Here is a 16,996-nt window from a genome sequence, read left to right on the forward strand (position 1 = left end):
GACCAACTTTCTAGGAAGCCTTAGGATCAAGAGCCTCCTTCACTTATTTTGCTCAACTGAACTAAGTTGGTCAAGGCAGCATGTTGGTGGGGAAATGCGTTACTTAAAAAGCATTCCTACGGTGGTCAGAAATGTTCTTGTGCCTGCTGGGAGAAAAAACAATGCAGACCTAAAAAGCTACTGGGTGTAAACTCTCTCTTGTGACAGGTCCACCATCCTGATTTAAGAATGTCTGATGTATTATTAGTTCCTGACCACCCAGGCTATTGAGAATCTTTATTACCTAGTATTTGTAAAATGCTTGAAGATGCTCAGATGAAAGACAAATGTGCAAATCATTGCCTTTTGATGTGACGTAACCGATAAATTCAAGAGATTGCCATCTGGTGGTCTAAACTCCTGTCACTTACAAAACAGCCTCTGTTGAATGTACACAGCATGCATTTCTTCCACTGTTTGGCTTATCTGAAATAAATGAAAACTAATGCAAATCTACGGAACCTGGACTTAAACAGCAATTGAGTATTAAATAGCCTAATTAACCATCAATTTAACACTTAAAAATGAATGCACACAATGTCCAATGCTTTCATAGGTTTTAGATATTTATTACTTGAAAACACAGTTCAGTTTCTTTGCTAAGTAGTACGCGTTCTTTGAACACCCACACACGTTACATTAGAAAAACGCTAGACAATGACAAACTAATCATACACATACTTGAATTATTACATTTTAGTTTGTCTTTTGTTAAAGGATCACAGTTTTTGATAAGAGTACAACATTTGTAAGAAAGATCCATTTGTGCTCTTTGATGTAGACATTACCTAGACAACCATACATATTCAAACACTGAAGTCCAGGCATGGAGGAAAACTTGACAAACTTTTTTTTTTAAAGTTAACCCAAGATACTGTTAAAGTTATGTAACAAAAGGTTTGTGCTTCCTGTTGTTGGACACAGTTTAAAGATATCTTATGCTGGGTAAAGAGTAAAAATTTACTCCAGTTTTATTTAATTCTATTCAGAGAAGAAAATCCAGCCTCATAAAACAAGATACCAAGATTTTAAGACAACCAACAGTGTTGCAGCTGACATGGAGGCAACCAGTCAGAGCAGTGCAATTTGAGTGCCTGACTGAAATGACAGATGGGTCCACCTGTCTAAGGTACTTAAAAAATTGCCTGTGTGCTTGCCGTATTTAAGCTATTGTACTTTGGGATGTAGCAAGTACTGGCTGTATTTTTGTGCAGCATCCTCTGCTGTATAAGAAATGGATGAGTAAGATACCTTGTTCTAGCTGCCCTACTTTCATATATGCCATAACACAATGCTCTCAAAAAATCAGGACACTATGTATGCTCATCTGCAAGAGTTTAAAAAGTGGTTAATATAAACATCTGTCTTCTCCTTATTAACTCCAAAAGCACACACTGCAGTTGATAAAGCCTCAGGGCCTTCATTTTTATATGTATTGCATTAGGGACTTCTGTAAGGGCAATGAATGTCCTTTCCAAACCTTGTTTGTGGCATCACTTCAGCACAATGCACTCATGCATTTTACATGGACAGTAAAGAATATGCTCCAGCCACACCCAGTGTAATACAAAAATCATCTGAACATTTAAAATGTTGAGTAGCAATTAACACTACTCTATGTGCGCTTGAGAAGGCTCTGTGAAGCTCCGCTCCACCTTGCTTTTCTGTTAAGATCAAGTGTCATTCCAAAAATAATTTCCCCCTACCTTGGTTTAATTGAATACCATTGCCTATTTGACAGGGTACATTCATCTAGAGAGAGCGGTCAGTTCACTTTCATTCTGTAATTAAATGTAAAAGTCTGGCTAACCAGCAGTTAGCCAAAAATGAAAACTCACAACTTCTACTCCCCAGCCTCTGAAAAGCCAGTTTAAAATTTTCTATAGGATCTTCTGAGGAAGTTTAGTTTGGTGAATAAAGTGCTTATTTTGAGTCAAAATAATGTTAATACACCATTATTTGCTTCACATTAAGGAACTTTTACATCACCTTTTAATGATGCTTTCAGTTGAGGCTACATGGACTAAGGGGATGACATACAAAGTCTGCCTCTGAAGACCTATTCAATCCTTATTAGGTTGTAAGTTAGATGAGTTTGGGGTTTTGTCCCACTCCGCAATGGACACCTGCCCATGTGACAAGGAGTCCAAGCTAGGGCCTGTCAGCATTTAAGGCACAAAGCTGCAGGAGCAGTACAGCCTGCTGAGGCTCTGTAGTTGAGCACGCTGGAGTGGGAGGAAAGCACTCCTTGAAAAACTTGGTTGGCAACATTTATGTTGATGACCATCCTCTTCCCTTTTCCAGGTGGGGCCATACTGGTCTTGCACAGGGGAATGAATGGATTGATATTGTCATGTGGAGCTCATTTGCATAAATCTTGCCCCTCCCCTCACCCCCAACAGCTCAGCAGAATGTCCCTGCAACATGCATACAGGGCTCTCCTTCCTCTGCTATACACGAAGCCAGCCATCCCCCAAGCTCCACTGACTCACTGGGCAACCAGTTTATACAGACTACTGCGACTTACAGCCCTTGTTTACATGGTAGCACAGGTTGTGAATCTGTTCCTCAAACTACTTAGCTCTTAGGCATAAGTTAAGATGTCTGCTCTGGAGAGGGCCAAAACTGCAACAGCAGGCGGTGATGCAATTAGCAGTGATGTGTACTGACACAGCTGTGCACTAGCCTGCAAGAATGCCTGGCTCCAGCCATTACTACTAATTCCTCCCCTTCACAAGCACCAAGTTCTTCTGCAAACTGTAATAAAAGTAAGCAATTTGAAAAAGTTATATAACAACGTTAGCAAGTTGAGAATTAAGTACATATCTGGCACAAAAACATAAAGAATAGGCTACCCTCTCCAGGCCCTACACAGCTGCATGAATATTAGGAGAGACAGCAGGGGGGGGAAATTGCCGGTGTCCTCCAGAACAGAAATTATGATCTTCATTATGCAAAAATCTCCAACTTCTTCCTGTTTACATAGGGTAACCCAAATAACAGAAGCAATTCCTCCCTGCTCCTGCCCCCCCTCCCTGACCTAAGAGGCATTATCATCCAACTATTGGGTATTAACTAAATCTATGTAATTAGTAATATTTGTGTTTTACAAGTATCAGTACAGAGCTACATGAAACATCTCTCTCTACATTTACTCACACAACAGTGTTACTTGGATTTGAAGAGGATAATAGCCACATTAATATACAGACAGTCCACCTGAATCAGGCCATTATTTTCCAGGCCTTTGTGGATTTGTGTCATTTTTGCAAATTATTATAAGCCTCCAAAACAGACATACTTTATTTCTAGGTACTCATCAATACCATATTTTGAACCTTCTCGTCCTAAGCCAGATTGTTTCACACCTCCGAAAGGACACTCCACTGAGGACACTAGTCCTTCGTTAACACCAACGATTCCAACCTCCAGCTGCTCTGCAACTCTCCAGATCTGGGCTGGGTCTTGAGAATAGAAATATCCTGCCACATGAATGTAAAAATATATTGTCAAAATAGAACAAAAAATCAAAAGGCCATGGCAGCAGAAGTTTTTGGGGAAGGTCCTTATTAGCCAACAGAACTAATCAAACTGAAATAATTCATCTCATGCAATTGCAACCCTAAGCTCAAGGGTGTAGCTGCACAGTGGTGTATCGGTCTGAAAAGGGAGAACGTACCTGCTAAACCCACATTGGCTGAATTTGCTATAGCAACAGCTTCTGCTTCGGTATCAAACCTGCCAATATAAAGAAACAGATATCAGTGAGACCTGCAATCAACATAGCAGGGGGGAAAGAAAGTAATCCTTGCTGCCTTCCTGTTCTCTGGATACTGAGAAGCAGCCTCACTGCAAATGGGACGAAGTGAATGTCAGTTTGTTCTCCTTGGTATATTTCTGATGTTTATTATTCAATTTTCAGTCTCAAGCTTTTGCCATTTCCCTTGAGTTACATTAAATTTTAAAATGTGTTAACACTTGTCAACTAATGTGGTTTAAATATGCCATTCACTTCCCTGTCTAGACAAGATCTCACATCTGAGAAAGATTAGTAAATCTTCCCCGTACTGAGTCCTACCATGTTCAATCATACTGGGGAGGGGAAGACCTCAGAGAAAAAGACTGCTAGAGAGGGAAAATTGTCCAAAGTGTACTTTGGATCAGAGAAACATAGAACTATTAGGTAATGTGACAAAATGCAAAAAGCTCTCAAGTCCCTTAAAGGAGCATGAAAATTGATGGTCTTTACTGTTATCCTCCCTCGCTAAACTGCAGGTGCCATTTTACAAAAAAAATAATCTTGCTGAATAAAAGTTAACAGGTCAAAATTACAGGTACACTTTTAACAAGTAAAAATCCGAGAGAGAGAGAGTGTGAGTGTGTGTCTGTGTCTATCTCACCAGAAGCCTAAAAGACCTAAACAAAATCTGTATAATAATAATAATGCAGATTGTATACTTATTCACATGAAATAAATCCTTTTTTGAAGTTTACTAAACTCTCTGTTAATCTGAAGAATGGATTATCTTACTTGATAACTGGTGCTAAGGGACCAAATGTCTCTTCTTGCGTGCAAAGCATGTTTGTTGTGACGTTGCTGAGCAGAGTAGGCTCAAAGAAATTCTTTCCAAAGCTGTGTCGTTTCCCTCCTGTCACGATGGATGCTCCTTGAGAAACCGCATCGCTAATGTGTCTCTCCACCTGAGATGAGCAAAATAAGAGATTCTCAAGCTAGCATTTAGTGGCAAAGGTTTGGTCTACTTTTCCTTGAATACACAAGATTCCCCAAATTAAACAGGGCATTAGACAAAAGGAGTTTATGCTGCACCTTATTTAGAGGACTGAGACACTGCTTAAAAACTCCCTTTTTGCTGAATTTTCAGCTCTCCTCCTGAACTTAACCTGAATTTTAGCTTTACAAACCAGGATCACTTGCAATGCAGGGCTGAAATTCAGTAAAGATTTACACACATGCTTAACTTTATGGACACTTATTAGTCCTGCTGAAGTCAAGGGAAGTACTCACAGCGTATAAAGTTAAGCACACATGTAAGTCTTTGCAGGATCAGGGCCACGCATTCATGGTCAGCCTCGTCAGAGAGAGATACAAAAGACCATGTAGTGCTTACCTACTGACAGAAAAAATATTCTATCTCAGGGCTTGTCTACACTGGCAATTTACAGCGCTGCAACTTTCTCACTCAGGGGTGTGAAAAGCGCCAGAGTAGATGGTACCTCCACCTCGTGGAGGTGGTTTTTTTAGAGCGCTGGGAGAACTCTCTCACAGCGCTCTGTCACGACCACACAAGCCACGTTAAAGCACCGCCAGTGTAGACTAGCCCACAATAGCAAGTCTTCAAGATGGTAGTGGAGAGACCATATCTTCATCTATACGCTAACGTAGACAGAACGCACATTAAACTAACATCTATGAACACCAGCCAGGGTGGATAAAAACTGATGATTTCTTTTTAAAAAATTGATTTTTTAAAATTTAAATCAGATTTTTATTTTTAAAAACAAGACCTTAAAATTAAATTTGAATTTATGGTAACCTACGGTAAGGCCTAAACTTACTACAATCTATTCAAATAATTTTCAAAGATGAATTAAAAAAAACCTACTTTACATGAGTGAGTCATCTGCAAATTTTTGTAAGTTAAAGAGTACTACTTTTTAAAATCAACAAGGAGTCTGGTGGCACCTTAAAGACTAACAGATTTATTTGGGCATAAGCTTATCCGAAGAAGTGAGGTTTTTACTCACGAAAGCTTATGCCCAAATAAATCTGTTAGTCTTTAAGGTGCCACCAGACTCCTTGTTGTTTTTGTAGATACAGACTAACACGGCTACCCCCTGATACTTGACTTTTTAAAATGTAAACAGAATTGGGGTCAATTCAAGCTTTATAAATATGTCAATGTCATATGGTGCATTAAATATCTATATTATTTTCAATCTTTACGACAGACTGAATGGTGGTATTGACATTTTTCCTAATACAAGTACTTTCAGTTCCTGTTATACAGAAAAGCTTTTTCCTTCATTTTACTTTTGGATTCAGTTTAGCAAGCTGGGGCAGAGAATTTATTTTCTTTCTTTGGATTAGTTCATCCAAATTAAGAAACCAACTGGGAGTTGAAAAAGTAGGAAAGCTTGTGTTCCTCTTCCAATCTATGAACTATAAGACAAAAAAACCCAGGTGGGAGAAGATGAACTCTACTAGTTCTAAAAATTTGAAGGAGATGGGGCCAGATTTTCAAGGATATTTAGGCACCTAAAGATGCTGATAGGCACCTAATGGGCTGTAGCATCTTCACACTATCTAATAAATAAATGCAATGCCACTCCTCATTTTCCATATAATAAAAAAATGTAAAAATGAAGAATCTGAATGTATGTATGTTAAGAAATAACTACTTATATAAATGAGAATGCACCTTTCTTTAGGAAAATACCTAAAAAGTACAAATGCAAAACAAAATTAAAAAAAAGTCACCCTCCAAATTCAGAGCCACCAATAGTTTTAGCTTTAATTTGAGCCTTAATTTGTTTTTCTGATTAGTTTTGATACACAAAAACAGACTGTTCAAAACAAACTCTGTCTTGCTACCTAGAGACATGAATACACCCAATGCAACTCCCACAGTCTGTTAAGCTTTTGCAAATGTTCTCCAGAAAAATACCAATCAGAATATAATTAGGAAGAAAGGCTTGCTCATGGTATATTATTCCCTTTTCTTTTCCTAGTTTAACAAGGCAATGATGGCTGTAATTACTCCTGTTCACATCATTGTGGGCTTTGAGGAGAGAATACTTTCTGCAAATACAGAGAGACAAAATGGGTGGGGTAATATCGTTTGTTGATGAGACAGACAAGCTTTTGAGCCACACAGAGCTCTTCTTGAGATCTGGGAAAGGTACTCCCAGCATCAGCGCAAAATGCAAGGTGGAACAGATTGTTTAGCGTAAGTAAAGAGCATATATTGTAAGGGACCATTCCAGGTAGAGTGGCAAATATAGTCTTACAAAACAGGTATTAGACAAAACTGGGTATACAATGTGTTTAATACTTCCTAAAAATATAAATTACAATTTCAAAAGTGAAATCAGTATATTTTGATATAGATATACATACCTTTCCCACTGCTTTTTCATTAATTAATGGCCCCTGGGTAGTTCCTTCATCAAATCCATTTCCTACATGTAGCTCTCTTTCAATGGCTCTGGCAAATTTTTCCACAAATGCATCGTGGATCCTTTTTTGCACCAAAAACCGGTTTGTGCAAACACATGTCTGAAAACAAACGTGAAAGAATAACAAAAGACAAAGCTTAGTGCTCTTCCCGCTTTTTAGAGCACAGTAACTGATTACCATTACGATTCCTTCCATGCCTTCTCTTCACCCACAAAGGCTGTTACCAAGGTTTGCCCTTCTCTCATTACAACACTCTGAAAATCAAATACTAACAAACTGCAAGTGTTTCCCTGAAACACCTCACCCTGTAAGCAGGTGTGGCTCTGCTAGGAAAGGGTTAAGTGGGTGCCACTGATTCTCTAATACATGTATCTACCAGAATACCAGGGAGGTGCAGTGGGAGTTATCCTCTAATCAAAGGATACAGGTTAAGTAGCAGACTCTTCATCTAAGTGAAGGTAGGAGCTGACATTTCTATCTTATTGTTGTTGTCTTTGTTAAAATAGCTAAATCCCACATGAAGAAGGAGAGTCTGGATTTTACAAATTGGATTTGTAGATTGGGGGAAGAACACCTGTTCACTCTGACCCTTTGTTCTGTCCACACCCTCCTCTCCTACTGCCTTAATTACTACAACCTCTTGCTTGATGTTCTCCAACACATGACTGCTAATACAGGTCAGAGTGCATTATCCCCTTTGAATCCCTTTGGTAACTTTCTATATCAAGTCTAAATTCCTTATCCTTGCATACAAGATCCTACACAGCTGCGTCTTGGTTTATATCTCGGGTCTTGTTTTATGTTATGTCCCCATTCACCACTTTTGTTCTACCAAAGAGTCCAGCCTCATTACTTTACTCATTTCCTTCTCCCAGGTTAGTATTTGCATTTTCTCTCATGCTGTCCCCTCACTTTGACTAGTGAAATTATTTCATGCTAATCAGGCCCCTTTCAAAATCCACCTAAAACTTGCTTCTTCTGCAAGGTCAATGACTACTAACCCACATCAGTCATGTGCCTTCTCCACATCTTCTAGGCAGTGTGCACCTCAGAACAACTATTGTCTTTAATGGTGCCAAGTGCACTGAACTCCAATGTAAGTGCCAACTACTCTGAAAAGTAACTCTAAAAATGGCAGATTTTTGCCATATTTGTTTGTCTTATAACTATTTTCATAATCAAATGTGCTCCATAGATAAGCAGAGAAGCCTTTTTGAACTGCCAGCCTTGCAAACTCAACCTGGGCACACAACACCATTCACTGTTTTTCCCAAGATACTGCTGATATAATTAACACTTAAAGCAATGTAGAGAGTGCAGGAGGGGTTGGTTGTTTTTTTCCCACTTGACTAAGATCTTACAGGATTGGCTCTAAACCAACTTAGTGAGCTGTACACACTCTGTTTTAGGTGTTAATGACAGCAACTGTGTCTGGGGAGAAACACTGAATCTTGACACAAAGGAGAAATTATTTCCACCTCTTTATCTTAAACTGTTTGTACCATTTATAAACTAACCCTGAACACACATGAACAGATAATGAATGGTTAAGGATAGTGAACTTGATTTTAAAAACTTTTCCATCTGGTTAAACACTTTCACAATGTCCTATTGCTCATCCTTCTCTCATTTCCATTTTGTAGATGTCTAACTCAGGTATGGGACCTGACTTGATTAGAAGAGTGGTTCCTAATCACTGGCACTCGAGATTAGTGACTGGTATTCAGGCTAGTGGCTGCCACTGAAGCCTCTGTCTTGGGCCTGCATGTACCTTATTCAATTATCTGAATTTTAAGCTACAACACAGTTCAATCCTCTGGGAAAAGGAGTTTGAACAACCCTCAATTCCAATTCAAGTTTGATTACACACAACTGAACAAGGGGCAGCTGGTGCCAGAACAGAGGCTGGATTTCAGGTTTGTCATTAAGGTAGGGGACAGAGAAGTTACTGGCTCCAGGAAAAGGGATATGGAGACGTGTCACTACTGAAAACGACTTCTCCTGCGTTCTTTGCACCACCCTCAACTACCACTAACTCCACTGGGCATCCTAGGGGCACAAGGAATACAGGATTAGGTGCACATCCTTACAAACAGGTTTGGTTGCCCAAAAACTGTGAGCCACTAATTTAAAACAGAGCTAAATACACTTTGTAGTGTCTACTTTAATGGCCTGAGAGTTGTTTTAACTCTGTTCCCACTCTTCAGGAATTCGTGTGAGTTTATTGCCTGTGAAATGTCCGTATGACAAAATCATCTGCAACGGATACCCTTGTGGGCAGTTTCAGCACAGAGGCCACTAAACTGGCATTGTAGACTCATCTTCTCAATACTATAGGTAATGACTGAACTGTGTTGCCATGATAGTGCTGCTATCTGTGCTTTATCTGTTCAGTGGATAGGGGACTTCGATGTCCAGGGCTGTAAATCCAGCAGCTTTCCTTTCACAAGCAAATAAAGTTAGGCAAAAATATCTTAATCACAAAAAATATGGCTCTTTCATGCTCCAAAAGGTGAAATAGGCAAGGTAGAAAAATAATTCTCTCACCTGCCCCGAGTTTCTGTATTTAGAAGCCAGAGCTCCTGCAACAGCTCGGTCCACATCAGCGCTGTCAAACACTATAAATGGAGCATGCCCACCAAGCTCCATGGAAACCCGCTTCACGGTGCCAGCAGCATGATGCAGCAGTACCTACAAGTATGCAGCAGACACCAAACAGAGTAAGTGTGTAAGTAAGCAGTTCACTAACAAATCAGAATTTAGAGGCAGAGGGAACTAACTCTGGTGGGGGTTGAACTCCCATAATGAACCTACAAGTTCGCCACAGAGCCAAGAGTCCATCTTTTCCATTCCCTTGCCAAAGCAGGCAGTCCTGTCCTACATTGAAGTCTCCAGTGGAAAAACTCCCATTGACATTAATAGGGCCAGGATTTCACCCAATTACTTTGTCCAGCCTATATTTAACTAGAACTCAAGGAAGAGTTTCTTCTACTTTCCTTTGCAAGATCATTCCACAGTTTAATAAAACTTGCTGTTAAGATTTTTCTCCTGATATCCAGTTTAAATTTTCCTCTTCTCGCTGTCATCCCATTCCCCCTCAGACCATTTTAGAAAATCCCCCTTCCTTGTTAAGGTGAATCTTAACTCATCTTAACCCACACACTAGTATCTTATTCCTCAAATAGTCCTACTGATTTCCATGAGACTACTCACAGAGTAAAGGGAGTAGAATCTAGCCTTAAGTAAAGGTTTCACCTCATTAACCCTTCCCCTCTTTCAGTAATGCACTTCATTACTGAGCAGCACATTCTAATGTGTTCCCACTAGAGTCAAGTCATCACATAACCTGAAACAGCAGTTTCTGGAGCTGAACTTTCCTGAGTAACTGCTCTTCATCAAATTACAAACTGCAATGATGCACATTACCACTGTTCTAAAAAGCTAACAGATACCAGATTAAATGGATAGCAATTCAAGGAAAAGTACTTAACAGGATCAGGGATTTGTGTGAAGCCCTCAACAGCCAGAAGGGAAGAAAGTTTGTTGCAGTGTGGGGAAGAACCACCCCAAAGGAAAATGTTCTATATACACATTTCTCTCCACAAAACCCTTCCCCTTGCTTTTCAATAAAAACCCTTCAAACATTCACTGTCTTGTCATGTACCTTTCCTGTAGCAGTGGAGCCAGTAAAAGATATTTTTGCTACCAAAGGATCAGTGCACAGAGCTTCCCCCACAGCTGGGGTTTGTTGTTGGGAACAGGGGACAACATTATATACACCTGCTGGAATTCCAGCCTGGTTTGCAAGCTGCAATGAGAAACAGTGAATATGCAGTTACAAAATAATATACTTTGTATAAGGATCAGTTAGGTAATATTTTTATATTCGTACATGTATTTGTAAATTTGCTCTGAAGACATAAGCACTGAGTCGATGAGAGCTGAGGGTGCTCATCACTTCACAATATTGGGCCCCATAAACATTACATGTTGGCATTGCTATTTACACACAAATAGGCTATTGCTGACATCAACTAAAGCAAAGATATTCAAAGTTAAACCTGTCTTTTGCAAAGCACTTTTGCAAAGCTAGGCCAATGCTGGAAGATACTCCTACTATGCCCAAAATATATTCCAATGTTTTTATTTATTTTAAAGGTACCTATTCAATCTAAACCACCTGCTTAACAGAATAAATTTGTACTCTCTGTGTGAGATTGTGGCCAAGAGTTATGTTTGAATGCCCCTTCACTTCTTGTTTACAGATTGCTACTGCAAGAGCCTTTGTGCAAGATACAGTCCATTGCCAGGGTAATACCAGTGCAAAAGCTCACCTCAGCAAGTGCTAATGCTGATAATGGTGTGTCTTCTGCAGGCTTCACCACCACAGTACAGCCTGCTGCCAGAGCTGCACCAACTTTTCGTGTAATCATAGCGCTGGGGAAATTCCACTAGTTGGAGAGAAATATACAATGAAAAAATCAGAAAAGCTGCATACTTCCCTCTCTGCCCAAATAACTGGCTATTTTTGCAACTTCTAGCAAGAATCAAAACAAACCTTGTATAAGAATGAGAGTTTGCTTTACTTTCACAATTAAATACTTTTCAAAAACTGAAAAGGGGCGAAGAGGCAGCATTTATAAAAGACCGTGTATATAATGCCACTACCAATTACCTTATGCTCTAAAAATTCTACTAATTAAATGGCTGAGAGATTTCTACATCAGTGAGAAACTGGTACTGACTATAGAAACTCAAAAACTTCAACCTTTTTTTGGGGGGGGGACCTACTGCTAAGAGTAGGTGGAGAAAAAATATGAGGAAACAAATCTGTACCCCTAGGAACATGAATACCAAAAACATGGCATGTATTTTCAGTATAAAGAAGCCATTATTTGTCTCATGATACGTAATTCAATGAAGAATTACATCCAGATCAGGGCTGTAACTTTCTAATATCTTATCCAGAGTCTGTGCTCTGTCCTACATGGCTATGCAGGGGAGTAGAGCGCACCCAGGACAAATGAGTGGGGAGCAGAAAAAGGGCTTTATTTTTTGTGTGTGGGGGCAGAGATTCGAGGGGGGTTCTCCTGGGCAGTGGCGGTCTCTGCTACCCCATTTTCAGAGCTGAGCTGAAAGCCCTAAGTTAGTCCTTAATCAGTCTGGCAGATCCAGCTGCACTTACAGGCGTGATAACGGCTGCCACTCCAACAGGCTGTTTCAGCACCAAGAGCCTTCGATCTTTAACAGAAGGTGGAATGATGACACCATAAATGCGACGAGCTTCTTCTGCAAACCATTCCAGGAAGGAGGCAGAATAAAGAATTTCACCTTGTGCCTCTTTCAGAGGCTTCCCCTATGATTAAATCACAATGCAGAAATACTTCAAAGAGACCAAAGTGATTGAAAAAAGTCACTTAGGTCATTATTTTCACTCTTATTATTATTTGTATAACCACAGCACTTAGGAGCCCTCGTCATTGTGCGAGGCACCATAAATGGCACTTTGATTCCAGGTTACAGACATTTCGGACAGAGTCTGGGCTAAGGATTTATAGGAGTCTTTCCATTACTTCAGCAGGGCCCTACATTACTTCAGGCCCTACATGGTAAATTCGATAGCTAATGTATCTTTCTTGCTTAAGGCCTGGGAGTTGTGGGTGCATACCACCACTCAGGATAAGACTCTTTGTTGCCAAAGGAGTCCTTTGCTGGCAAAGAGGCCTAAAAGATGCTGAAATTAGTACATTTTTACATGTAAAACTCACATTCTCTGCTGTAATTATCTTAGCAAGGTCATCTTTATTCTCCATCATCAAATTGTACCATTTGCGAAGTAACGCACTTCTCTCCTGAGCAAGGAAAAAAAAATATTTTAGCAAAGCTGACATTGTTTTAAACATAGATAAAAATGTTACTACACTGAATTAACTTCTTACTTTATGAATAAGTGAATGTGTGCTGTTCAAACAGAAAAAAGATAACTGAGTAAGGATGACATGAATTCAAAATTGTATTGGAGGGCTAGTGATGCCAGTATAGACAACGGTCCCTTCAGTCGGGTAACTTGTCTCTGACAGCACCAGGTGCTTCAGAGGAAAGTCTTTCCAGAGTAGAAGTTTCTTCCTCAAGTTAGTTGGTAGATTAGAGAGAGAGAGAGAGAGAGAGAGAGGGTGGGTGGGTGCGCGCGTGCTCCCCACTGTTACTATTTGTGTACAGGTCTACCTCTTTTGAAACTAATAAGCCCTTGACCTCAATATCTTGAGGCAGTCAGTTTCACATGCTTTAGATATATGTAAAGGACTACTTGCTTATAAACAGTTAATGAGAACAGGAGGACATGCTTTAAAAAGAAAATCACTTTTTCTAAGGCAGTGGCTCTCAACCTTTCCAGACTACTGTACCACTTCAGAAATTGGATTTGTCTTGTGTACCCCAAGTTTCAGCTCACTTAAAAACTACTTGCTTACAAAATCAAATATTAAAAAAAAGGGTTGTTGATTAATTGCAGTAAATTCACGCAATTAACTCAAAAAAATTAATTGTGATTAATCGCAGTTTTAATTGCACTGTTAAACAATAGAATACCATTTGAAATTTATTAAATATTTTTGGATGTTTTTCTACATTTTCAAATATATTGATTTCAGTTACAACACAGAATACAAAGTGTAGTGCGCTCACTTTATATTATTTTTGATTAAAATACCTGCATGTAAAAATGATAATAAAAAATCATACGAGTAGTGCAATCTCTTTACGTGAAAGTGCAACTTACAAATGTAGGTGTTTGTTTGTTTGTTACATAACTGCACTCAAAAACAAAACAGTGTAAAACTTTAGGCCCTACGAGTCCAATCAGTCCTATTTTTTGTGCAGCCAATTGCTAAGACAAACAAGTTTCTTTACGTTTATGGGAGATAATGCTGCCCACTTCTTATTTACAATGTCACCAGAAAGTGAGAACAGGCATTGGCATGGGACTTTTGTAGCTGGCACTGTAAGGTATTTACGTGCCAGATATGCTAAAGATTCGTATGTCCCTTCATGCCTCAGCCACTATTCCAGAGGACATACTTCCATGCTGATGATGCTCGTTTAAAAAAAATAATGGTTTAATTAAATTTGTGACTGAACTCCTTGGGGGAGAATTGTATGTCTCCGGCTCTGTTTTACCTGCATTCTGCCATACATTTCATGTTATAGTAGTCTTGGATGATGACTCAGCACACGTTGTTCATTTTAAGAACACTTTCGCAGCAGATTTCATAAAACGCGAAGGAGGGACCAATGTGAGATTTCTAAAGATAGCTATAGCACTCGACCCAAGATTTAAGAATCTGAAGTGCCTTCCAAAATCTGAGAGGGACGAGGTGTGGAGCATGCTTTCAGAAGTCTTAAAAGAGCAACACTCCGATGCAGAAACTACAGAACCCGAACCACCAAAAAAGAGAATCAACCTTCTGCTGGTGGCATGACTAAGATGATGAAAATGAACATGCATCGGTCAGCTCTGCTTTGGATTGTTATCTAGCAGAACTCATCATCAGCATGAATGCATGTCCTCTGGAATGGTGATTGAACATGAAGGGACATATGAACTTTAGCACATCTGGCACGTAAATATCTTGCAATGCTGGTTACAACAGCACTATACGAATGCCTGTTCTCACTTTCAGGTGACACTGTAAACAAGAAGTGGGCAGAATTAGCTCTTGCAAATGTAAACAAACTTGTTTGTCCGAGCAATTGGCTGAACATGAAATAGGACTGAATGGACTTGTTTTACATTTGTTTTGTTTTTGATTTCAGTTATTTTTTGTACATAATCCTACATTTGTACGTTCAACTTTCATGATAAAGAGACTATACTACAGTACTTGTATTGGCTGAATTGAAAAATACTATTTCTTTTGTTTTTTACAGTGCAAATATTTGTAATAAAAATAAATATAAAGTGAGCACTGTACACTTTGTATTCTGTGATGTAACTGAAATCAATATATTTGAAAATGTAGAAAACATCCACAAATATTTAAATGGTATTCTATAATTGTTAAACAATGTGATTTAGTCGACAATAAATCTTGATTATTTTTTAATTGCGCAATTAATCACAATTAATTTTTTTAATCACTGGCCAGCCCAAATAAAAATACAAATGTCACAGCACACTATTACTGAAAAATTGCTGACTTTCTAATTTTTACCATATAATTATAAAATAATGCTATTGGAATATAAATATTGTACTTACATTTCAGTGTACAGTATATAGATCTGTATAAACAAGTCATTGTATGAAATTTTAATCTGTACTGACTTCCCTAGGCAAATAACTAGATGAGTTGATGTACCCCCTGGAAGACCTCTGTGTAGCCCCAGAGGTGTACCTGTACCCCTGGTTAAGATTGAACCACTCTTCTAAGGTATGTGTAAGGTGATCTGTGGCCTTCAAGCCAGTTTTTAAATTTAATGCACCACCTTCTAACTGCCTCCACTAACCCTCCTTCTGTATTTCATATTATTGACAGACCTGTGAGAGGCAGTACCTAGAGGTCTATCAGAACCTCACTGAGCTGCACCTGCTGCAAGCCACCAGTCCCTGCCCCAAAGCGCGTGTAGGCGAAGTATGGGATTAAATACACCACCCACAAGAACAGAGGAAGCTGAATCAAGGCCGCGGGAGCTCTTTATTTGAGCGCAGTCCCTCCGTGCAGCGTTTGCAGGAAGGCTCCGACCCTGCACGGGGCTCTGCTCACCCGTGGGCCGGCCTGCCTGGTTCTGCTGCACTCATAGCCTCAGACGCGGGCATGCCATGGGCGCACCTGGAGAGTAAATCACACTCTGCCAAGTCCTGCCGTGCCCCACTCACCCCCGGGGAGGGGGGCCTGACTGCAGCAGGGGCCACCCTCCCCCAAAGCTCCCGTCGGGCCCCTGCTCCATAGGGTGGCGCTTCTCCCCTGGGCCGGGCTTTCCCCGACTGTCCCCATCCTCTGGCCGGGGCCCGCTCCCCTCGCCTCCCCGCCCCCCCCGGGGCTCTCACCTTGGCGGGGGCCGCGCTCCAGCCGGGCCCGGCCTCCCATGCGGCTCTCACCGCGGCCCGGGCCTCGGCCACGCCGCAGTCCGCCACCCGCCCCAGCTCGGCGCCGCTGGCCGGGTCCAGCACGGGGAAGGCGGCGGCCGCCTGCACCCAGCGGCCTCCCACAAAGCCGCCCGAGCGCACCAGGGAGCCGGGCAGCCGCGGCGGGGCCGGGCCGGAGCCGCTGCGCCGGAGCGGGGCCAGGAGCAGGCGCTGGGCCGCCCGCAGCAGCAGCGGGGTCCGGGGGAGCCGCCAGCTCGCCATGGCGGGCGGGGCTCTGCTGGCAGCCGGGCGCTCTGCAGCGGTCGGCCCCGGGGCTGGGGGCGGCACAGCCCGGGAGCCCCCGAGCCTGCGGAAGTCAGGCCCCGGAACACCAGCCGCTCCCCAATCGGCAGGCCTGGCCCTGCCCTACCTGTAACAGTTACTGATCTGTAATGAGTTGTAAGAAACTACTATGGTAAAAGACCGCTACCTCATGTAGCAAGTGCCTATAGATAGCAGTTTGTCCCCTGCACTCAAGGCAGGACAAAGTATTATCTAGACCATTCCTGACATGTGTTTGTCCAACCCACCCTTTAAAAATCTCCACTGATGGAAATTCCCTACCCTAGGCAATTTATTCCAATGCTTTAATCACCCTGACAGTTAGGAAGTTTTTCCTAATGTCCAACCTAAGC

General features: G+C 41.0%; 1 protein-coding gene across 1 annotated transcript; it reads right to left on the reverse strand.

The window, feature by feature from the left end:
- Positions 1-584: 584 nt before the first annotated feature.
- On the reverse strand, positions 585-16,789 carry ALDH5A1 (aldehyde dehydrogenase 5 family member A1). Its single transcript, XM_054017684.1, has 10 exons — positions 16,284-16,789; positions 13,006-13,089; positions 12,423-12,593; positions 11,572-11,688; positions 10,902-11,045; positions 9,785-9,928; positions 7,178-7,336; positions 4,571-4,740; positions 3,719-3,777; positions 585-3,521 (listed from the first exon to the last, which is right to left on the reverse strand). The coding sequence occupies exons 1-10, from the start codon at positions 16,581-16,583 to the stop codon at positions 3,316-3,318; spliced, it is 1,554 nt and encodes a 517-aa protein (XP_053873659.1). The 5' UTR covers positions 16,584-16,789; the 3' UTR covers positions 585-3,315.
- Positions 16,790-16,996: the final 207 nt, after the last annotated feature.

The sequence above is a fragment of the Malaclemys terrapin genome, chromosome 2 (assembly GCF_027887155.1).
Source record: "Malaclemys terrapin pileata isolate rMalTer1 chromosome 2, rMalTer1.hap1, whole genome shotgun sequence".
Classification (NCBI taxonomy): Eukaryota; Metazoa; Chordata; order Testudines; family Emydidae; genus Malaclemys; species Malaclemys terrapin.